This window comes from Leptonotus elevatus, chromosome 20 (assembly GCF_054856555.1).
Source record: "Leptonotus elevatus isolate MCC_2025b chromosome 20, RoL_Lele_1.0, whole genome shotgun sequence".
NCBI lineage: Eukaryota > Metazoa > Chordata > Actinopteri > Syngnathiformes > Syngnathidae > Leptonotus > Leptonotus elevatus.
In genome coordinates, this window is record NC_141258.1 from 14238536 (window position 1) to 14263714 (window position 25179).

General features: G+C 36.7%; 2 protein-coding genes across 2 annotated transcripts in view; one reads left to right on the forward strand and one right to left on the reverse strand.

The window, feature by feature from the left end:
• The window catches only part of gsg1l2b (gsg1-like 2b), a 23101-nt gene extending 12128 nt beyond the window's left edge, over positions 1-10973 (forward strand). Inside the window, exons 4-5 of the mRNA XM_086064364.1 lie at positions 7490-7601; positions 7739-10973. Coding sequence (XP_085920490.1) covers positions 7490-7601; positions 7739-8039 — 413 coding nt within the window. The 3' untranslated portion in view covers positions 8040-10973. The remainder of the gene's footprint in view (positions 1-7489; positions 7602-7738) is intronic.
• The window catches only part of hs3st3l (heparan sulfate (glucosamine) 3-O-sulfotransferase 3-like), a 23725-nt gene continuing 9385 nt past the window's right edge, over positions 10840-25179 (reverse strand). Inside the window, exons 2-3 of the mRNA XM_086064363.1 lie at positions 15616-15845; positions 10840-13390 (exon numbers count right to left, since the gene is read on the reverse strand). Coding sequence (XP_085920489.1) covers positions 13002-13390; positions 15616-15845 — 619 coding nt within the window. The 3' untranslated portion in view covers positions 10840-13001. The remainder of the gene's footprint in view (positions 13391-15615; positions 15846-25179) is intronic.

A 25179-nucleotide genomic window follows, 5' to 3' on the forward strand; every position in this document is an offset into this window, starting at 1 on the left:
TAATAAAAAAAAATCATAATTTTTTTTCGCCGTTTTGGTTTTTTCATCCAGAATTTCTCATTTTCGGTTTCGGCCCCAAAAATTAATTTAATTTCATATATATATATATATATATATATATATATATATATATATATATATATATATATATATATATATATATATACTGAAGACGGGGTTTTTTGTGGTATGGACCGATTTGGGTCGGTACTTCTGAGTACCGATTCACGTAAATTCGATTTCGGTTCTGAAAGTGACTGTGCGGAAATGGAAGAGTTGACAATGCAACGTGCAACAGCGTACTAACATCACCCACTCGCACAGGATTTCACGTGCGAAGAACAAGGGCGCGGTTGGGGCTCGCAGGAGCCAGGTTGGCGGTAGTGACAGGTGGCGAGCGGGTGCGGGAGCGGATCCGCCGCCTCGGTCTGCCCCGCTTTGTCCACGCAACCTGATCCTGTCCTGGCCGCAAACGGCACGGGGACGCCTACATTTCTGGGTTTGGAAACAAGTGAGATTTTTCCACCTCCAAGCCAAACAAATATAGTTTATGAAGTATGAAAGCCTCTGCGCCGGGCGGAAGCTGTCCCCGCACAATCAGCGCACAGCTGAGGGAGGTGTCAGCGGCGGTCTTCCCCCACAGAATTGGAATCATGCTGGAATGTACATGGCTTCACCATTAAGGTATATAGACATTGTAATTTGGATATACTACTGGTGACCATATTTAAAGTAGCAAAAAATTGTAGCCAAAATGTCGCGAGCATTACAGACCACATTCAAATGATTAATTTCTATCAAATTGTTGTTCATTGCACAGAACTTAGATTCACACTTTGTTTTTTTGTAATATTAACTTATGTTTATTAATTATACTTCAGTAATTGTAAAATGTTAAACCTTTATTTTTACTATTCCTCTCTGGCTCATTTGAATGTTTTTTAAAATGTATTTTACATATTGAAAGGCAATTGTTAAATTGATTTTTAAAAATATTTTACTATTAAATAAACAATGATGAACATTTGCTACCACCCAAATAAATTAATAAATAAAATTTAACAAATGAAAAAAAAATAAAAACAAGAGAGAGAGTACAAAAGTACCGAAAATTGGTACCGTTGAGTACCGGTATCGATTCCCAAGTACCGAGTATTGGAACAGTACCGGTTCAGAAGATTTATATAACACTTTCACCACACCATATGGTGTTCAAAGCATTTTACAAAGCCCAACATTCAATTATTTGAAAACTTAGTCTAATCAACAGACTTATTGCTGTGGCTACATACAGGGACTCCTCAAGTTACGAACGAGTTCCGTTCCTATGCTGGGGACGTAGCCCAAATTTCCGCGTAAATCAGATTTCACCGCTAAAGTCTAAATTTACGTTGAAATACTTTGTACAGTAATTTTTAAAAAACTGATTTGTGGCACCCGGAAGTTGCCGGAACCAAGTATTTTGTGTTTCCGCATGGACAATTGTTGCTGACTTCGCTTTGAGTGGGGAATCCAGTCAAAGCGAAGGCTCTAAGTATAAATATCTATGCCGACATTCGTTTTCTCAAAATGCATATATATTGTATATTAGGGGTTCACGTGTGTATCTGTATCTATGCGCAGTTTATGAGTTCAGTAATTGAGTAGGTACTTTCCATAGGAGAATGCCCACTCAGTGTAAAACAAAGTTTACCAATGCAAAAATGCAAAACTATTTATTTGGATAATAATTGACTCGTGTTTGGTTAAGATAAAATGAAATGAAATCGCTTCGAATAGGAGCCGCCTACTTATTATCTGTAACTTATCTCACCTTCTTATTGTCTTGTCCATGTGGCATAACATTTTTTTATGGGTTGCACCAAATTAACTTTCAGCTGATGTGTATCAAAGGAAGGGTATTTACAATCCCCTCTGAGCTCAATGTTCACATGCTAAAAATATGTTAAAGAGAAAAGAGCTAGAATGTTGCACTGCGTGGCACATCCATTACCTTTAAAAAACATAAAGCAATTTAGTTTGTGCCTATTTCACAGAAATTATCCCGCTCGCTGCTAGAGGCGCACGCACACACACACACACACACACACACACACACACACACACACACACACACACACACACACACACACACACACACACACAACAAGCAATAATCCTGCCTAATAGATCTCCGTGGATTCAAAAAGTCCCTGACACATTTGCTGTTTTATCAGCGCCCAGGTTTTTATTTATTTATTATTCTTACACTTTGGAATCAATTTCACTCAAAACCTGCTTTTAATATTTACACCCAAAAACAGAAGCATATTTTTAATCCGTAATGCAATACGTGATTGCCTTCCAGTTGCGATAATGTTCCTGATCAAAACAACTGCCCGAGAGGAGCCATCCGAATTGACTGCTCTCAGCTATCTAATATCGTTATTGTCACTTTATTTCCGCCTGCTTTATCTGCGGGGTCGGTTGAACTTTAGCAAACAGATTTGTTTTGTTTCTATTGAACTTGTATGTAACTTCTTGGTTAATTCTGATCAATCCAAAATAAAAGGCTTAGTTGGGTTGGTGTGATTTATTTATTCGAATAGTAGCTGAAACTTTAAAGCCACTGTGTGTTTTATGTTTCTTTAATAATTGCAAAGGGGAACCTAAAGTTCCTAGTGTCTGTGTTTTTTATAGCTTAAAAAAAAAACACTTAAGTTCAGCCCCCTTTTTATGACGCGCCTCTCCAAGTTTATCACCAATCTGCTTGGAAAATGTTTCAACATGGGAAGATAAGCTAGTAAATGTTGTGTTTTTTTAACGGGATGAATTGATTGGAGGTAGTTATTGTAGTCACTTCAAGAGGAACTACAGTAGGCCTACACAAGATTACCTTTTCACTAGCTGTTAATCAACCATGGTGATAAAAAGAGAGTATGAATACAAGTAGTGGGGTGAGAGTGTGCAAGGACAATACAGAGACCTGTTTTTATTGCCTGGCGATACTTGTGATGTGGCTGACGAGCTTTATTATCACTATAAAAACAGCACTTCCTTTGGGGTTTAACTGTCTGTACTTCAAGTGTGGAGAAGAAACATAAAAGTTGGACAAAAAAATTAGGACACCTGGTCACATTTAAGAAGATTACAACTGAGTAGAACAATCTCTGTTTATTCAGGTGTGTTTGAAGGGGTTAAGGTCAGGGCTTTTAATTTCTTCCACACCAAACTCATCCAACTATGTGTTTATGGACCCCACGGTGTTCAGGGGGTAGTTAAAATATACGGCAAACATTACTCTTACTCAGTGATCGTGAGGCGTGGGTTCAGTCCCAAACAAGCCTAGAGTGGTAATTTGGACATTCTGGCAATTTCCCAGTGGGCTGAGCTGCTACATGCGTTCGTCAGGGCTGCTCGTTTACCTAATGCTAGCTAGCTAAAACCAAACTAGATTTTTACTTTCTGGACCTGGATTTGCCACCTCTGTAAATGATGACAGGATATGCCATGTCGCACATGTTGACAGGATATTACGTCACTCATATATATTCACAAACAATGGCGGCAGATGATAAAGTAAGGTATGTTTGGGCAGGGGTTAAGAAATTGAAATATTTCCAGAACTAGCAAAGAGGTCCGTGGTTGTTCACCGTCGGGAAGACATTCAAGCAAGCCACAGAAACACTTGTTCATGCTGTGCGTACATGACAATAACACATACTGATATGACAAACTTAAAAAAGAAACCAAAGAATACATGCTTTTATTTATGCTTTTATTTTGAAGTTGTTCCCAGCAGCGCGTGGTGGCATGGCGGCTGTCTTGCCACGTCTCTTGACTCGTAGTTCAGGCCGTTTTTTATCGTCATCATAAACTGTCGCCAACAATATCCACACAAAGCCATCCCCAAATCACGTTCTATTGCTAATTAAGGACGCTAAAAATAATTTCATTACAATGACAGTCAGCCATATGACGTCATCTCATGGCGTAGAGACAACTCTACTCTCAATATTCGCAAAATATAATAAATGGAAAAATTTGCAATTTTGTATGTATATTTTGTGCCTTTTCACTAAATTCACCTAACAATTTCAAAACATGACTGTCCGCCATTCCCCGACTGGAGCGTGCTGCCGTCTAGCTGAGAGGAGCAGCCCATAAGAGCGCGCGCTGCTCGCTCTTCGTTTCAGCGGAGACGAGCTCCGTCAAAACTGTTTTCACACAGCCCACACAAATTTCCCCCTCATTCACTGGCAATCCAGTAAAAAAAAGAAAAAAAAGAAGCATCTTTGACGTCTATAGTCGTTATTAGCAGCGAATGAGTTTAAAATATTGTGAACTAAATTGGGCCTGTCTGAGTCCTGAAACTCTAATATGTGAAAATGATTCCCACTCTGGCCCTGGTCACCACTCAGTGGCAGTGTGAATAATTGCATCCAAATGTGCCATTTCATCGATAAATAGATGCCTTCTAAATCCCTTGAAGGGAATAAATTTAGACTGGCTGGCTTGCTGAAATCAGCTCAAATAGGCTGCAGCTCCCCGTGAGTCTGAAAAGGATAAACACGCCATAAAAAAATGATAGAGGGATACTCTGAGGAAATGTCATAATTTAGTTCTGTTTTCAGCTATAGATATGGAACATTCTTACAGAAGTAGAGAAATGCCTTAGAGATGTTTTTTTTTTTGTTTTAACCGGAACAACTTCAATCCAAACAAAAGCTGGTCTGACAGTAAGCTGTGAAAACATGCTACCGTGAAAAGACACTCTTTGGAGAACTTCTGAAGTTGTACCATTTGGAATTCAAATAATTTGCATGATGTCATGTTCATTGCATGAGATCTTGCTGTACTTATTTAAATTTTTCCTACTTTTAACAATTGTTTATTGCTTGTTTTCTAATTTTAAGCATGTTTTAAATTTGGTGGTTTATTCATTTTACCGTGGTTAAGTAGTACCTACAATGGTTTGAGTTTCAAAGGTGATACAAAACTCACTGAAGCTCTGCTTACCTTTGCGTGTTGCACCCATGAGGGATTTGGGTGTGTTTGCATGATAGTGCCTGTAAACTATTTTTGAACTATTTAAGACACTTACCATTGCTTGAAAATTGCTCTGGTTCTTCAGGTCTTCTCATGGCTTGAAAAAAGTCAGTGTGGGGGCAGTTGCTATGTAAATAAGACAAATGATCTTATCTCATACTATATTTGTATCTGTTAGTTGACAAAAACATGGCCACTCAAAAGCAACACCACTAGAACCATGTACCATTACCGCTGAATGATCTTTAAAGCTGATGTTTTACGTTGAATGAATGACAGACTGCTGCTGTAAAGGGAGTACCCAAAACCACAACTCTCCTTAATTATGAGACTCTTGACAGCCTTTAGGTGTTTTGGGCCCTCATTTGTGTCATTATTATGTCTCCTTAAAGTAATTTAAATGGAAAGGCCACACCTTGAGGCATGTGGGGTTTAAATAGTTTAATGAGAACCTATCGTGTTCAAGGGGTTGAACTTGTCTCATTTGGGCCGGATATTCTCATGTTGCACTTGAGAAGATGTGCCAAGGCTGGGATCTCAAATTCTTAACACTCAATCTGACACAAAGCTGTCTGAACTGATAATGCTGTGTGTGCAAGCATGAGTAAAATGTTGGAATAAATGTGCTGTCTTTCTTTCCTGGTTTATTTTGTGCATGTCAGGCACCATCTCAAAAGTTGGCACATCAATTTGAGACAACTGTAAAAATACACAGAGTGGTGTAGTAGTGGGTGGGTTCCGTGAGATAATTCACCTCATGGATTGTGTTGGAAATCATTTTTGTAACTCTTTGTATCAAAAAAACAAATGCACACATTCACAGTGTTTATTATAAATTGTGGAAGGTTTTTACTTGCAACATGCTGAGGCTGTTCATAATATTCAGACCTGGCCATGAAGCATAAAGTAATGGAAAAATCTAATATTTTGTTCAGTCTACACTTTTCCAAACTCCAAACATAATAACTAGAAGATGCCATTTCTGGAGGAATTGAATGTGAATGCTGGAATGCTAAATTTACATTTTTAAAAGGTGTAATACATTAATTAAAATTGAATCATGTGGAATGAAACGGAAGGTTATTGAAATATATGGAATGAAACGGAATTATAAATAATATTGGTGAAAAATATGCAATATGTTGTTGAAAAATGTGGACTGATGCTATAGAATGATATAAAATGATATTGAAAATTATGGAATGATGTGGAATTAAATTGAGTACTATTAAATTATGTGGAATGATACTGGTGAAAAATGTGCAGTATTTCGGTGAAAAATGTGGAATGATAATAAATTATAAAAAATAATATTGAAAGATTCGGAATGATGTGAAATTTAATTGAATAGGCCTACTATTAAATTATGTGGAATGATACTGGTGAAAATGTGGAATGATATTAAATTATACAAAATAATATTGAAAGATTTGGAATTAAATTGAGTACTGTTAATTGATGTGGAATGATACTGGTGAAAAATGTGGAATGATATTAAGTTATATAAAATAGTATTGAAAGATTTGGAATGATGTGGAATTAAATTGAATGTTAAATGGACTGAACTTATATTGCGTACTATTGAATGATGTGGAATGATACTGGTGAAAATTGTATCGTATGTCGGTGAAAAAGAAATATAATATTGAAAGATATAATTAAACACAGGTCACCAATGGGGTGCCCACGGGCACCAAGAGCCCACGAACACTGGATGAGTAGCTCGTGGGTATGTTCTAAAAATAACTCAACAGTGACAGGACATTGTGATTTTCTAGGAATGTTTCAGAAGTGATCATTTAAAAATCTGAATATTAAAATGAGTCACCCTCACATAGATGGACATCATTAATTATTAACAATAATACGAAATACTAATTTTTTTTATGATAATTTGAGCAAATTTGTTACTTCAGAAGAAATTAGTAGCATGTTACACTAATCAGTAGCCAAGAAGTAGCTCTCACTTTCAAAAAGGTTGGTGACCCCTGATATAGAATGGTGTAGAATGATACTGGTGAAAATGTTCAATATGTTAATGAAAAAATTTGAATAATTTGACTGAATGGTATTGAATGATATGGAATGATGTGACGGAATGATATTGAATGATGTGGAATTATATTGGGGAAAATTGTGCATTACTTTGTGAAAATGTGCAATATGTTAATGAAAATTTTTAATGATCCTGACTGAATGTTATTGAACTTATGGAATTGTGGGGATAACATTGATGTGTTGCAATGAGAAAAAAAATCAAGTGGAATGGTAATAAATGTTTCAGCATTCACACAATGTATATATACATATATGTTACATCGCTTTGTCAAAATCTAATGTTGTGTCTGATTGACTGTATGATAATGATATTAGCCTGCTGACTCCACTGCTTCATGTAATGTGATACTGACATCAAGTGGTGATTTGGAGAAGTGCATCGTTTCTCTTCTTTGTGTGGCAGGCCTGCTGGGGATGGTGGCCCACATGATGTTCACCACAGCCTTCCAGCTGACTGTCAGTCTGGGTCCAGAAGACTGGAAACCTCAGACATGGGATTACAGTTGGTCATACATGTGAGTAAACGAATGTGCATGCTACTTACATGCATTGTGTTTTGATGTATAGTTTGAAAAGATAATTTGCCAAACTTGAATCACTTGTACTGTAAGTATTTAAAAGTTCTATGTTCATTACATATACTCCTCTTTAGATTAGCGTGGAGTTCCTTCACGGCGTGCATGGCGTCCTCCGTCACCACCATCAACCGTTACACCAAAACCATCCTGGAGTTCAAGCACAAGCGAAGGAACATTGAGAAGAATTTAAAGATCAAGCAGAAGCTGTTGGAGCTGGACGCTCCCGAGCAGGTGTGGGGCATGTACATTAGCTCGGTGCCAAGTACTGCAGAGGAGCTTCTGGACCTTTCGTCCAACAGCCGCAAACTCTCCAACACCTCCATCTTCTTGGACCTCAATGACCTGCCTGACCAGCACGGTGAGGAGTACTGCTAGAGGAGCTGTTTGTAGATTAAACATCATTATGTTTTTTAAAAATAATTTTGGATTATGTGGGGCTGAAAATAACTGTCCAATAGAAGGGGTTTATCTCCATTCATCCCAAAAAGCAGTCAAAACTAAACAACAGCAATAAGAAGTATTTTTGTTGCATTGTGTCACAACTAAAAAAGCATTAGTAAATAATCTGAAAAAATATTCTATCATATATCTATGTAATTGATGAAGGAAAAGGTCTTCTTGCTATCTTAAGCACACATAAAAGTTCCGAATCCAGATATCCGACTAAAAAAAAAAAAATAATAATTATCATAATTATACAATAAAAATACAGCTAGATGATTGGGTTTCATCAAGCAGCAAAAGTGGCATTTGAAAAGAATCAAATGCTTCTCGACCAGGCATTTAAGTGAAGAATACAGCTAATGAATGTTAAAAAAGGAGTCAGTGTTCCGTTTGAATCTGTGGCAAAGTTTGCACACAATTCACAGTGGTGTTTAAAAAAAAATAAAGTGCCACCAATAAAAGAGGCAGGTAAAGTAGATGATCCTGGGTTGCCAAGGCAACGATAGAGATCCTATTTTATTCCTTTTTATACAAGCCACCACTGTCCATCAAAACTGCATATCTACTTGCCCTCATCTCAAGTTATTTTTTTTCATAGTTTTCCCACTTGAATGTTTAAGATCGTCCCAAATTTATATATATATCAGACCATAATAACCCAAGAAAACATAAAACAATGTTTTTAAAAAGTTAAAAATATCCAAAGCTACCTGGTCTTGTGTGGAAAAAGTACTTTTTAAATCCTGATTTAACTGTGACTAATCACAGTTAAATGGATTTCATTTTCACTGACTAAAACTGAGCATGATTAGTGAAGTCGGCATAAAGAGCTCTAGAAGCTGCAACAAAATGTCACAATCCAAAAATCTGATGAAAAACAACAGAACAGATGAGAAATTACTTACTTACTTACTTTGTAATTGGCATCTTTCAGTTTGGTTAACAACGCCATTCCCAACATACAGTGACATAATGGCAACTCATCCAGGAGGTCACAAAGGTCTTCATGCCTCAAGAATAAACAAGATACTTGGTAAAAATGACACACAAAAAAATCCAAATGATTCCCAAGAATTTAGGGAGAATATTATTTTCATTGGCAAAATGAAAGTGTAACTTTTTGGAAAATATGCAACACAGCATTTCAGAATGAGAACATCATACATAAAAGTAATATATGGTAGTGATAGTGTGATGGTCTGGGGCTGCTTTGCACCTCAGGACCTGGGAAACTTGTTGTGACTGACGGAACCCTGAATTCTGCTCTGTACCAGGAAATCTTGAGGGAGAATGTTTGGCGGTCAGTTTGTGACAGCCACCAATCAACTTCTTAATGGATTTAGTGGGGAATTTAAGAAGAGGGCATATATTTTTTGAAGGGTTTGTACATTTTGTTTATGTGCTCATTGTTTACTTTTAAAAGTATTATTTTACATGTATTTGAGTTGATTTTTTTCACTGACTGTTTTTGTCATCAATTCACCCAGCATTTTATTAACATTAGATTATAAAATGCACATATGACATCATTCCAATATATACAGCTTTTTAAAAATCGGAATATTATGATTTATTGTGGTCAATGACGCAAAGAGATTAGCAAGATCAATGTGTGATCACGCACAATTTCAAATTGAAAGTGCCAAAATGTAAATAAATAATAGTAAAAATGTATTACCTTGTTTTTTGCTAACCATTTTTTCCAAGCATGCATTTCTGTATGTAGCATATAACAATACTTGCTAACAATTAGTCTTGTTGTTTACTATAACACTGTAAACATGCCTCAGCATCCATCTGTTGACCATTTACTTAATATGCTCACGCCAACAGGCCCTTTGCTAAAAAAATAAAAAATGCTGTAAAAAATGTGTAATGGATAAAATGGACTTGTAATGTACCACAATAATTAGACAATTCTTGAATAATGTAGTAAATGACAAAGTTTGGTTATGTTTATTATTACATTTCTTCACTGATTGACATTGTATACCTTAAGTGAGGCGTAAGTTATTCTTCGGCTAGTTTAAGCACATGCTTTAATATAAGAATCCTGTACATACAGCAGACTTGCTCAGTTTAATCAGATCCAATACATACAGTGCAAAATGATTGCCTTCACAAACCTAATAATACACCGTTTCAACGCTATCGAAGAAGTATTCATTACGTCTGCCAAGGAGACTTTCATCACACTTCATTTTTTACAAAGTGTTTGTATTAGATATCATTATACAGTATTGTGCACGACGGTGTAGCTAATGCCACTTATGTGGGCACAAAAAAAGTTGATTGTTTTTTTGTTGAATGAAAATATGCAGAACTGCTGATGAGGTACTGTAGTAAGAGAGTTGAGTTTAATTGAATAGTTACTGTACAGGCTATGCTGAGTGCCTTTGCTCACAGCAGGATGCTTTCCATCAAAGAGTGTTATATTCACACTCACATGTTGAATGACAGCAATACTGTTTCTTTAACTGGTATACCAATAACATGTAGCAATTGTGCAAACTGCCAAATGTAATCAGAGAAGGGTTACATGCTGTGTGAACCTATAATGTATAATGTAGCTGTTGTGTTACGATATAAATGTAAACATGGAGAAACACAACCGAGGCATTTTAAGTGCTTTTGACAGAATATATTATGTGTCTATTTCATTTATTTGAGAAATGTGCAAATAACTTTCCTATATCACGTTTGAGTCTAAATTCTAGTTTACTGGACTGGGTACTGAAGCATGTATTGTATTAATGTACATTTTGTAGCACTTTTATGTAGTGTCCTTTGGATAAATTTTGTGGATTATTTATTTGCAATATACTGTACATTGTATGATAGATTAAAGTTGAGGTTTTTACCACGTTGGCCATCAGAGGGCAGTACTGTCATAGCTGTTGTCGTGTTTCATTCCTACCGGTTGAAATGGGGTCCTCGTATATGAGCGACGTGAATGGAAAAATTCATTTTCTAGCCGTAAAAAACATTACAACTTTTTTTTTTGCTTAAAAATAGTTTTATTTTTGTTTTCAAACTAGTGCAAATACATGCAAAAATAAAACCCTGTAAGTAGGCAGCACAATGCCTGACATCTTCAAACACCCAAAGAACAATGACTCCGCGTGGTTCTGACCTTGTCACATATGGGTTTATCATCTGTAAGACCATTTGGCCTTCACATTCACCCGAATGTGTTGACCCGAGCCACGACGCAAACAAACAAACCGCCCTGCACGTGCTAAGAGGCCAAGTGATGCACATTACTTCCACCACCTCCATCCATTTAGCCACATTCATTATTCAAGAATACAAAACCACTCAGTCAAACGTGAGCTCATTTAAAGATTCTCTCGCTCATCCCTCTTCGTCGTTTGCCACATAAAAGATTCATCGCTTTTACGGGAACAATACAGGGATGATGTCACTCAGTAGGTATGTGTTGATTGATTTGGTGGGGATTAATAACAAACAGGTAAAAAGGAACAAAATTTGATGTGCTTCATTATGGATATTGGGTACCACTACATCCTATACCAACTAGCTGCTTGTGTATTTTAGCATTACTTACGCTTTTCTTGGATGCTTAATGTAGCTACCTGTGTGGTGGTTTTATTTTTTTAAATTTTTCTATAGATGAATCATGAAAATAAGCAAAAATCAGCTTACATTTATATATATATATATATATATATATATATAAAACCGGGTTCAGTATTTTTAACACGTTAACGATTGTGACATCGCACACATAATGATCTCCAATGATAATCTTGAGCTTCCAAACCAGATGTCTATCGTAGTACCAAGATTGAGCTGTGAGAGGCAGCAAGGTGCCACAGGGCAGCCAGACTGTGAATACAAAGAAAAGGAAAAACTAGTCATAAAAAAAAAGGGGGGGGAAAAATAGAAGCTATTCTAATCGCTAGCTCATCTGGTAACTACGGAAGCATGGAACTGCCAATGTGGTGTAAACAGTTTTGATTGGGCTATGTCATTCAAACATATTTATAAAGTCATTTGAACATATTTATAAAGTTGTTTAAACATATTGATAAAATGTAGGCCAAATGCTAATAATGCCCTGGGGTATTTTCCCATAATGCCACAGGGTAATGCTACTCCCATGGCATTATCATAAAAAAAAAATTATGTTTTTAGCATTTAGTCTACGTTTTACCAATACGTTTAAATGACTTTATGTTTGAATGATTTTGCTGTACAATCAAACAACATAGCCCAGTCAAAACTATTTACTCCACATTGGCAGTTCTACGCTTCCACAGGTCACTACGTTGCTATTGCAAACATTTCTCCTTGTTTCAGACCAAGATTCTGGTAACTTCCTGATTGGCTGGTCACCATTTTCGTCACAATCAAGGAGTCCGTGGCTAACACGGTGTTAACCTCACATGTCAAGATTTGCAATAAGAATGTTGAATTTGTTTACCATTTCAGATTTTTATGATTTTATACAACCGATCAGGATAGCCTTTCAGCGATATCTGATAATCAAGTCTTTGCTGACTTTAATCGAAAGAGGGGAATTAAGCGCAAATTAGACCAGATTATTGATATGTGTGGACCCTGTTTAAGATATTTTTGGGCAACTGCGTTGGACCCTGGTCCAGCAAAAACTGTCTAAGAGCCTACGTGGAAGAACCTTTTCACAAAAACGGTACCACTGCAGGTACTTGAAAATACACACACACAAACACACACACACCTTGATCAGAACCAGTCATTTCCAAATGACAAAGGAAAACAAGGATCTCCTACTTTTTGACATGTGGCTGTTGTCAATGAGACAAACTGTACTCAAGGGAAGAGCAGCAACAAAATAAATGTGTATTTTAATTAATGCTTTCTATGCTAACAAAATACTATTTGACATCCTCACTGCCACCCAAAGTCCTGCCCCGCCATCTGATAAAAACGCTGGTTATGGGGCCTGTAAAAATTCCTCAGTTTCTGCATTACGTCCGCGTCAATTGAGGCATGCGTCCTCCCTTTGGTCTTCCCCAGGCAGTGGGGTTTGCTGCTCCCCTCGGGCTTCTTCAGGCAGGGGAAACCTTTAGTTTTGTTGAAGTAAAAGTGTTTGTCTGTGACGATCCTCTGGAGTCCCAGAAAGTCCTGCACTTTCCCCACTTCCCCAGCTGGATCGGAGATGAGCCTTTCGCCGCTGACCAGATGGACCTGGCTCCGGGGGAACCAGGCCAGCCATCGCTCCAGGTGCTGGGCGTATAGGCCGATCCAGAGAGGGCTCCATTGAGCATCAATCTGACCTGAAACAGATAAAGCACAGTACTGAATGTCAACCATTGCCATTCTGATTAGGGAGTGTTTTGCTTTGTCAACATTCAGTACACAATCCAATATAAAAGTAGACACAGCACTGTATATCAGCAGAATTGCTCTGATACATTTTCCTGATCTTATCACTCGTCGACCCAAATTGAATGGCAATGTAAAATGTCAAAAGGATAATTAGACAAGTTAATAAATAAACAATTTAATTACTCTTGTGTGATATTTCTAGCTCTAATTTAAAATCCTAGGGGCATGAAAACATTTTTACCTCATATGGGGTATTTTGTCCAAAATTTGGACACACTTGTGTGACTGACAACTAAGTCATTTTTTATTATTTAGTTTTTTTGTTTTTTTTGTTTTTTTACTTTTAACCACTCATAATGTTCAGTGGCATCAGACCTATCCATACATATGTAGTTTTTATGTATTTATTTTTGATGTCCTCTATGGACAACAAAAGCTATAGTGTGCAATTATTAGACAAGTTAATGAATAAACAATGTAATCACTTGTGCGATATTTCTAGCTCCAATGTAAATGAAATACTTTGTGCAACAATGATGAAGCATGATATGTGTTTTTGTTGTTTGGATTGTATTTGGTGTTGTCTCGTGGTCTGTCTTGTTTTCCTGTCGCTCATGTTTTCATCTTCTTGTTAGGGTTTTTTGTTTCCACCTGTGCTTGTCAACCCTTATGTCCATTAAGTTGCCTACGCTGATCGTATCTTGTCCAAGTGTTCCTCGTTGTCTCGCCAGTTTGCTTGTATTTATGCTACATTCAAGGAAGGTGGGAAGTCCGACTTTTCCAACCTCTGTTCAGGAAAAGTGCATTGCAATGCCCCTTTGAACGGGGAGGTCTGATTAGGTCTTCAATCTGACATCATTCGACAATGGCGAGCCCCATTGAGATAGGCAGTGAATGGAAAACATAATTTATTATAAACATCTTTTTATCTATTATTATGTTAATTTTGTTATTCAAAATAAGGAACTTGACATAACAAACCATGATCTGTACTGACCAGAACAACAGACAATTTATCAGAATCAGCCATCTTTGCTCATTACATTCGCCTCAATCGCTTTGAGGTCAGTTCTGGGACAAGCCGAATTCTCGCCTTCCCCGAATGCAACATTAGTTTAATGGTTTCTTTCTGTCCTGGTCGCTTCATCATTGTGCTTGCTGCTTCTGCGACTTGTGGTTGTTGTTTATTGGATCCCCATTAGCACATATAATATGATAATATAATAATACAAAATATATAGAAAATAATAAAGGCATAATGTTAATGATACATTAAAACAATAATACTAATAAAAGAAAGGTTAAAGGACCACTGATTGTCACGCTCATCTAAGTGGGGTGAAATTCGTTCCCTGCATTCAACCCATCCACTGAGGGAGCGGTGAAGAGCAGCAGGGGCTTTCGCTCGGAGATCATATGGTGATCTAACCCCCCAATTCCAACCCATAATGCTGAGAGTCAAGGAGGGAGGCATATGGGTCCCATTTTTATAGACTTTGATATAACCCTGCCGGGGATTGAACCCACTACCTCCCAGTTTCCAGGCGGACACTCTACCACTACGTTACTATTACTAACTACTGTTCTTGTCAGTTTTTAATTATCCTAGTGTTTGTTTTTGTTTCTTCTGGACTTGCTAATTTAATACTTTGATAACTGCATGCTCCCTGTTTTAAGTTTTATTGTTTGTTTGTTTTTATAAAATAAACTACTTTTTTCCTGCCCTGTCTTCTTGCTTGTCTTCACTTGGGTCCCAACCATGCACATCACAGATTAAGAGAACCAATGAGAACCAATACCATATTTGTTTTAAAAATTGTTCAAAAACTTTCCATTCATCCATTTTTTATGCCCCTTGTCCTCATTAGGGTTGGATGATGATTAATGTAATTTCAAATTTGCATAGTGATGATTGTAAAATAAAAGGTTATTCACATGTTGATGACACAGGACCAAGGTGAGATGGAGGTGCGGTGCCTTGACCATGTCATCTTTTCCCATCTAAGAAATTTGAGGCGCTGATAACGACCCACCAGGTTGTCCATTTTTTCTTCCTCTGTTGGCCATTGTGATTCTGATCAAGGATAGTTCGACTTGGTTGCAATGGAGCAGCTGCTACTCCCCCCAAAACTTCATATTGGTTGAAGTTGATCTATTACTGCGATAGCCTCACCTGTGGTACGGTTCTTGAAAGCAAGGCTCTCAAAAGGAGGGATGTCTGGTGTCTTGGAGATTATCTGCGTGTAGTCAGATATAGCTCGGGTCACCGGGTCCCGCACGACCACGATCAGTTTCACCTCTTGCGACATTGCGTGGACTCTCGCTGGCGTTTCCACGGTAACAAAGTAGCGCGGCGTCTTCTCCATTACGATCTGGCCGTCCAGTGCTTTCGGCATCATAGTCCTGCAAAGTAGAATAAATGATGTCAAGACAGTTCAAGTGCTGCCCACATAAGTTTAATATAGTATTAGTCAAATTCAAACTCAAAATGGCTTGCTAAAACCACAAATGTTTGTCTTACCACTTATCTTATTGCACTATTTAAGACAAAGCCAAACAAGCTTTTCCCCCCGAACTATGCCGTATTTAGGCAGGCATGTTAAACAAATGAGTGTCTCACTCAAAGTGTTAATTGACAATGTTATTTAGCTAACATTAGAAACAATAACCACACAAACGCAGCTGGCAAATTTGACTGCATGTCAAACAATGTGCTTGTCTGGACTCCAGCTAGACGCTCAGCAGATGGGACTTGTTTAGAGAGAAATGACTCAAAAGGCCCCACAGGACCAGACGGAGACATCTGCTGGTACACCTGCCACACACCTGACTGAATGACCAAGCAGCATCTTAACACTGAATCAGCATCTCGTATTATTGCTCTAGATGTCAATTGTTGTCAAAGGTCTATTATTATTGTGTGATTGATTTGACATGATCGAGTGCATTTTGCTTGTTGCCCATGGTGTTATTGGATTCCTTTTATTGAGCTAGAACTAGAAGACACACCTGAAACATGCCTATGATTACAGCAAAGTAATTTATACAGAATTTGTCATCATTGGGGAGAAAAGACCAGATATTCATTTTAGGATTTAACTAGGCTAGATCTAAAATTCCACACAGGAAGGAACATTTGTTTACATTAGTTGCTCATAATTTTACTATAACAATACAGTGTGACTAAAAGTTGAGTAAAAAATTTATTTTTTCCAGGAACAAGAACAGTTCAGGATTGAGCAATTTAAATGCTGGAGGGGGTTGCAATTGTTCACTGGGACCACATTGGACCACAACTTCCTGATCAAATGTAAGACAAAAATGCCATTTTAGATATGAACAAAATCTAAATATGTGCAAAAGCCATGCTCTTAAGATATTTATTTTTTCATCATGCATTTCTTAATGCATGTATAAAAGATCTACAACAAAAGGTTTGAAGCAAACAATTAAACACACACACACATATAATGTGATTTTTTTTTTCCAGTCCCAAAGGTTCTCTTGCATAACAAAACCATTCAAGGATGGCAAAAAACTGCTGAACAGCAAACCAACATTAAGTGCAAGAACTCATTTTGTGCATTTTTTTCACAAAAATCAACTAACTCAAAAGTGCAAAATTATTGAGGTACTACGTTTGTCATGCATATCCTTCTAAATCTGCAAAATATATATATTAGGCCTATTCATGTTGTAGCAAAGGCCAGTGTATGACATGTGTATGCGTAACTCAGAGCCAACTGAAAATACGGACGCGATGTTGTTACCTTCGGCCACAGGAGGGGGCGTGCGCTCAAGCGTGTTACCCATGAGTATGCCTATCGTTTTGCACGCAAAACACTAAATAACTTTCTTTCACAAACTAGGTGTACAGTTTCTTTTATATTTTCTCCTTGTTGTATTTTTTTAACATTTTATGTATTTGACAAGCCGATAATATAAGGAATACACTGCATGTATGATGCAGGCTATTACTAGTACTGTATATGGTATATTTTTACTGTACATGGATTTTGATTTTCAATGTTGTGAATGCTGGAAATGTATCAGTGTGTTCATACATAACATATAATATGTTGAAATAAGGGATCTGATTACATGTATTTGCTTCATCTCCTGTCTTTGGCTCCTGATATAACAAGCAAGATATGGTACCTCGGTATCAAAACAGATTCCTCTGTATTTTGTTTGTCATAATGAATATATGGTCCTAAATTTAAATTTAAACATATTTCAGTGTAACTGACAACCAAATGTATTTTAAATTTTCAGCAATGGCTTTCAATTGTGCATGTACAATATTTAGAACTTTTATTTACAACACAGAATCCACAATAACTAATTTCCACATTATGGGCCCTGTTTTATCAAGCGTGAAAAAAAAATCGATAATAATTTTATTTTAAGTCCACTTACTTTGTACAGGCTTATAATTAGATTCAAATATATTTTATTTTCAATGATAACCCTTGATAAAAGGTCGAAGGCTGCATTGTGCAGTCCCACCTACTTCAAATCATGTTATTTTACTTGACTTTACACAACAATGTGTTATTTGCGTTCCAGTCCTCTCATTTGACTTTCACTTCCCACAATTTCCTCCTTTGTAGGTCTCCAGTGAACCGATGCATCATAATACCACTTCCTGGTCATTGTGAGCAACGCCATGCTGGGCACCAAGGTCTGATTGGAACATGGAAGTGGAAACACCTATTGCAAAACACTACGAGAACGCAGCAGCAAGGTAACAACATGGCGTCCATGTCATGTGACCAGCAGTTGACCAATCACAGCGTAGTAGCTCTGAAACCGAGTTGGCCAAACGCTCTCTATCTACGGCTCTGGCGTGACTAAGACATATCTGCCATCTTGTGGTGAATGGTGATATTACAACGTAAACTACAGTCAAAGCCTATCCGGAGTTTGGCATCCACAAATTTTCATATCGCCACCCTCTTAAAATAATTGCCTAAGTAATTTTTTCGCCTCAATCATTTCACGATGCAAATGATTAATTTTTTTGTTTCCTGAACAATATGAAAAAAAATATTATTTTAAGAAGGCATCAATATTCAGATGTATTTTTTTTGTTCAATATTTTCTTTTCATTGTTTTCATTTGTTTTACCGTTTTTCATGAAAAATGTATATTGAATGCTTGTTGTTTTGTTGTTGTTTTTAAAATGTCCTCACAATTTATTTTTTTTGGTTTGTTTTTAATCAAGGCTCCACAGTTGCCCATCACTGAGTTAAATGTAAGAAGGACACAACTTCATCAGCTGTTATCCAAGGTAGAGTATTTGTGTGACAATAAAACAATATAAACAAACATACTGCAGATATTAAAGGCATAATGAAGGAAGCACTTTCTTATTTTTACACAATAAGCTATTACCACAGACACAGTCAATGTTTATGCATCCCAAAAGTAGAAGACGTACACATTGGGGACACATGAGGAGATGTGGATGCTCCGTCATGACTCTCTTATCGGCAAAGGTTTCATATGTGCTTGTAACTAAAGAAGCCATCAATACAGCCACCTCCCAAAGCTGTTTATGAATCTGACACACACGTACACACACACACGCGCACACACACACACAGTGAATACATTTGATCGGACCAGAATGAGACACGCAGTCTGCAGACTTCCTTTGTCCTTCCAATAGCCTGAGCAGCAGGAGCCTTACAGTCTGCACGCACTCACAGACATGTACACCGATTTTCAAATCACTAACTCAGGAATTTTTCAAGCAAGCTTCTGCTCTTAGTGCTTTTTTTGTAGATACACAAACTTATGTTTGGCTATCAGACATTATGGACCCTGGTGTGTTGGAATGACGGCAGCGGATACAAATACATCCCCATTAGCAATCTGTCTGTGAATAGCCAGGAGCCAAGCGTGCCCCCCATACCGCCTCCACCATGTCATTACCTTAACACAAAGAACTAATTAGTGCCCTCAAGAACAACATAAAAAGATGATGTGTCATTTTATGTGTTTTGGGCAGACACTGATCGACTGACAACAACAACAAAAAATAGTTAATTTGTGCATTATTTAAACGCATTATTTAAACTTGCTTCTATACTTCCTTTGATTTATGAAATGTTGAGTGTAATTTGAATGAGGCCACAGTGATGACTTACAACTATAACCACTAACAGTAAGATTGCTTGGGTTGGGAACAACAAACATGTTAAGTATAACAAAATCATATATCATATATATATATATATATATATATATATATATATATATATATATATATATATATATATATATATATATATATAAACAATGAAGGAAAAATTTATGTTGACAATAAGTTCTGAGGTTCAGGGTTTAAATCTCAACATCTGCCTTTCTTTGTTTGCAAGTTCTACCCCAGGCACAGGGGTGGCGCTACATGGTGCCCGATGGTGGCAGAGGCCATCAGTGGCCGTTCTACGACCACTCCCACATCTAGCAGAAACGTTTTTAAGTTTTAGTGTTGAAGGACCTTTATGACTGTAGTTGAAGCAGCCTCTTTCTATGGAGTGGGTTGCTGGGCAGGGGGAGAGTGCTGAACTCTGATGACCCAATGGGGGGCAGGAGTATGATTGATAAGCTATCGAGTATTAATTTTATCCGTCAATTTAAAATTCTGTCTCACTTTTAGTACATTTTCAATCACGCTTGTGAGTCTTTATCATAGTCACCCTCATCCACTAGTTTAGGTTTAAGTGGTGGGAAATGTGCTTCTTGTAAGAATTATTACATTTTCTGTAAAAATTATTACTGCTGATATGATGCAAACTTCTCTGTTGTGGAAGTAAAAAAAAAAGTAACCTTGTGTTTGTAAATATTCCACAGGTTTTTTTGGGCTAGATTGGAAAGGAGAAATCACTGATACCCCTCAACAACAGTAGTATCGATTAGAATAATCTTTTAGCAACATCCAGCAATCAGGCAATTTCAGTAATCAATCGGATGAGAGGAAAAAAACTCAAATTTAACCAACATTTTTATTAAGGGTGTCAGGCAATTAAAATTTTTAATCGTAATTAATCGCATGACTTCAACAGTTAACTCGTGATTAATTGCAAATTTTATATCTGTTGTAAATGTACAATAAAATATTTTTTCCTAAGTTTTCATACTCTTAACATAAAAGTGGAAAATAATGTTAAACTCATATAAATATGGCTGCATCATTTAGTCATTGATATAGTAATTTCATAATAATTCATAAAATTTAGTTAAAATTAAAAACATGTACTTAACTGTAAAAAAATAGTGTAATATGGATTTGTGTTGATGTCATTTTTCTGCCACTAGATGGCATTATTGCATTTGTAAAACATTGGGGACAGCTCAGTGCAATTTTCATTTCATATTAAGAGCTATCTAATATTTAACATGAAGTAAATTCTGCACATTTTTAAAATTGTAAAATAACTAATAGAAATATGGCAGTATCTTTTAGTCATTGATACAGTAATTTTACAATAATTCATAAAATTGAGTAAAAATTAAAAAGATGTACTGCACTGTAAAAAACGAGTGTGATATTGATTTGTGTTTTTTGCCACTAAATGGCATTTGTAAGGCGTTGGTGACAGCTCAGTGCATTTTTCTTTTCATGTTAAGAGCTATCTAATCTTTAACATGAAGTAACTTGTGAAATTCTGCACATTTTAAAAATCATAAAAAACAACTTGACCCCAGTCTCCACAAAAATATGCATTGTTACTAAATGTATTACTGCTAAATTTTGACATGGACGTGTCTGCTGCGTTGCGACTGGAATTCTCCCAGTACAAGCTTTCCAAGTCAGGGGCAGTCATTAATCACGTGTTTAAAAAATTAATGGCGTTAAAGGAACTTTAAATTAACTAAAAATTAATGCACTAGTTTTGACACCCCTATTTTTGATATGTGTGTACCTTGCTTTAAATATTCCACTGCTGTTCCCACTGGGAATAAGGGTGAGTTCTTGTCTCAAAATGAAAAATCAGAACATTTCTATTCACGCTTTGGGTTGCCTGAGATAGAGGACTGAACTATTGCCCTTCTCATTTATTTCAATGGGGCCACTGTGGCATTGTGATGCTCACTGAGACATGATGCGGCGAAACCTTCCAATCATGTGAATGAATGTAAGCAATGATTGTAAAGTTTAATTATTGATTGTTGTGATGAAATTCAAAGTGATGGCAGCCATTATAAGAGTTCAGTTTGACTGGATTTGCATCTATTTGGCATCAGCCTTTGGAGGTGGTTGGGGGGTACCTCACCCCTCATTATGTGGAGAGAAAACGGGAGAACTACCTGGAAGATGGCTGCGACTCAGAGGATTTATTTTGCAATTCATGAGAAAGTTTTTAAGCAACATCTTGAATAATTTTTCTGCTTATGAAACTTTGCCATCCATGTTTAAATCTGGATTCATCTGAACCACATCTCTTAGATCGCTTAGATTTTAAACAGTTCACAAATACCCAACTCCAGATTTCACAGTATTAGTAATTTATGTCCATTTGGGAGCTCCTAGAATTTTATTTTTCACATCTCACTGGCAGCAAAGTCATAGCACGTATGCCTCACACTTTTGAGGTTCAGGATTCTAACACTCTTGGCTTGGATTTTCTCTCACCCAAATTGCCTGGGAATTGCTTCCCAGTCATGGTTTATGGAAACCTGGAACTGCCAATGTGGAGTAAACTTATTTAAGTGGCAAATACATTGCAACATATTTGTGAATATGTTTAAACGTATTTAAATATGTTTGAATGCATTTATTGTATGCATCCTTTACCTTACTGTATTATACTGATTAATGATGTTAGTGTGGCCGGTGGCCAGAATCCACGATAGACGCTGTTAGCTTTATGCTCAGTATATGTTGTTTGGTTATTAGCCATTAAAATAAACACATAGTCAAAATATAAATTCTGATTATTGTTTACTTGTAAAGTTAACAACCTAATTTTTTTCTTATTGATGTTTCCTATGTGTGTTTTTACCTCAGACAACCAAACATTTTGTTAATATGGCAATTTTTGGATAAGGTATTCTTTCATTTGTGTTATTTATAACTTTTTTGCACTATGGGAAAAAGTCTTCTTTTTTTCATGTTAAAAAAAATTCTATGCATTTTTAAAGAATTTGTCTTTCTTTTTTTTTATCTCTGTGGTATCGAAAATGGTATAAAGTATCGCGTATTTTCCTGGGTATTGATATCGAATTTCAAATTTCAGTATTGTGACAACCCTAATTTAATACGTTTAAACTACTTGCAAATACATTTAAACATATTTGGAAACACAAAGTATGTTTGAACGTATTTGAAAGTATGTTCGAACATACGTCTAGGCTAAATGCTAAAGACTAAGTATTGACTTGAAATTGAGCATACCATGTGGCATTACGGGTAAAAATGATTAACAGAAATCTTGCACCGCAGAAATAATAATAAGTCATAAAAATTATAAATAAACAATGTTTACTAACTTAATTTTTGAACATATTGGTATAATGTAGGTCAAAAAAAAACAAAACACTTTTAAGTTGCAGATGTACAAGTCAATACCCCGTGGCCTTATGGAAGAAAATTATTTAATATAATATTTATATATTAGCCTAAGTATTCTTGAATGTACTTTTTTACAACTTTATCTTGAAAACACCTTTTTTTCTCCCCCTTTTCTCCTTTATAAGAACCAGCTAGTACCATGACAGTGAAATACCCTGACCAAAGCAATCTGACTTTTAACTGACTTAATTGGCACTTTGAGTGAAAGATCAAACATCCAATATGATGAACACAAGGATTAGCCGGCAGTTTATCATAAGCCTCTGTTTTCCTTTGAGGAAGCTCTCTTTAGTTAGCAATTTCTCAATATTTCATCCATACTCCCTGGTGGGTTTATACGCTAGACTCGCCAAAGCCACTGGCTATTGATCTTCATGGGGGCTTAGGGTAACTATGCATCGTCTGCACCCAACAGTGTCCACTAGGATGAGAGTGTGATTGACACAAGGAGGTGTGAATACAAGGGGACAGAGAATTAGACTGAGGGTAATAATGCAGCCCCGGGACTCAGCTGGAAACAAGAGTGGCAGGTGGAAAATGGGGAAGTCAGGACCCACTAGAGCCCCATCAGTGGTATGCTGTGTCATGTGTTGGAAAATGTGAAATCAGATGGAATATGCAGCAATGGATTGTGTATAATAGTTGTTGGTGAATCAAATATGTAAACATTTACTCTGTTTAATTGGTGATCCTATGAGAGGAAAAGAGCATTGACTGTGTTATTTATGACACATGTCCAAATGTGAGTGCATAAATATGAGTCTGTATGCATGAGTGTGTTATTAGGAGGCCTCTCATTGCCTCTGTATGGGGGACCATTAAAGGGTCGGTCTATTGTGGCTGTGCCTTGGCCATTTCCAAGAGACATCCATCATAGAGGTGCCCAGGGTCTCCAGGGAGGGTCTTAATGAGAGCCGAGCTGCCCCACCCGTCTGGGCCTGGTGATGATCACCTCCAAAACAGATCCTGACCAACCACACCTGAACCCCAGTTAATTGCACAATAAACAAAACCACAAGGTGAAAGCCAAATCAGGTCATCTGTTTGGATTTGATTTCTTTCCAATTTGCTTCCGGGTTTAAAACAAAGACAAGCATGCTGAAGTTACTTAACGCATACCGTACTTCGGGGGGAAAACATGATTCAGCATTCATTTCTTTGTGCAGAACGTCCAATGTTATGGCAGGCATTCTTCTTTGATTTGCATGCCAATTTACATGCCATTGGCAAAAACACAAAAACATAAGTTGCACCATGAGCTGTGTCATTGTGGCACAAAGCCACCAACGGCCTCCCTTAATGAGCGCATTATGAATTGCAGATGGATCAGAGTCATCAGAGCAGATGATTTTGAAAAGAATGAGTCATTTTTCCTTTTCCTTTTTGTCATCGGATGACCTTGACGACATGCAGTCTCAGAAACAGGTACATACAATATGGTGCCAAGTCTTGCCACTTGGACTCATGTCAACTCAACTCGAGCCAACTCATCACATATAATACACAAAACCCAATAATGATAAGAATAAATATACTACATGCATCAACAAACAAACAGATACATAGATGAATATTATTTTCTAGTTTCCTTCACATGGGCATTTGTTGTCCAAAATTGTTTGTCGATGAGAGATGAAGAAGATTGCAGTCTCCATAGACCAGTATGAGGGTGCCAGCTGGAAATGCAATCTAGAGATCACAGAGTGCATGAAGTCACTCACCTTTGCTGTAGGAGATGAGGTTTGAATATATATATTTTTCTAATAGCAGTTAGTTTGTCCATTGGCATGTAAGCAACCTCTAGCTTAATCCCAATTATTTATTTATTATTGATTTATTTTATTTTTATTTTATGTTTTATTTTTTATTATTTTATTTTATTTATTTTATATTTTAATTATTTATTTATTGTTTTATTATTTCTTATTAATTTATTAAATTAAAATCCCTTTTATTATGTTGGCTATTTGGGTACATTATTACTAGACATTGAAGAGCAGAGTTTGACATTTATTTCTGAGAGTGTTTATTTGATAAGTGTATGCCCCTAATGGTATTTTGCAGAGGTGGGCATTGCGTCATTATTGATGGAAGGTCTGTCAATCCATCAATGAGTGGTGCCTTGTTTTAATGACGAATGATGGAAAAGTTAGA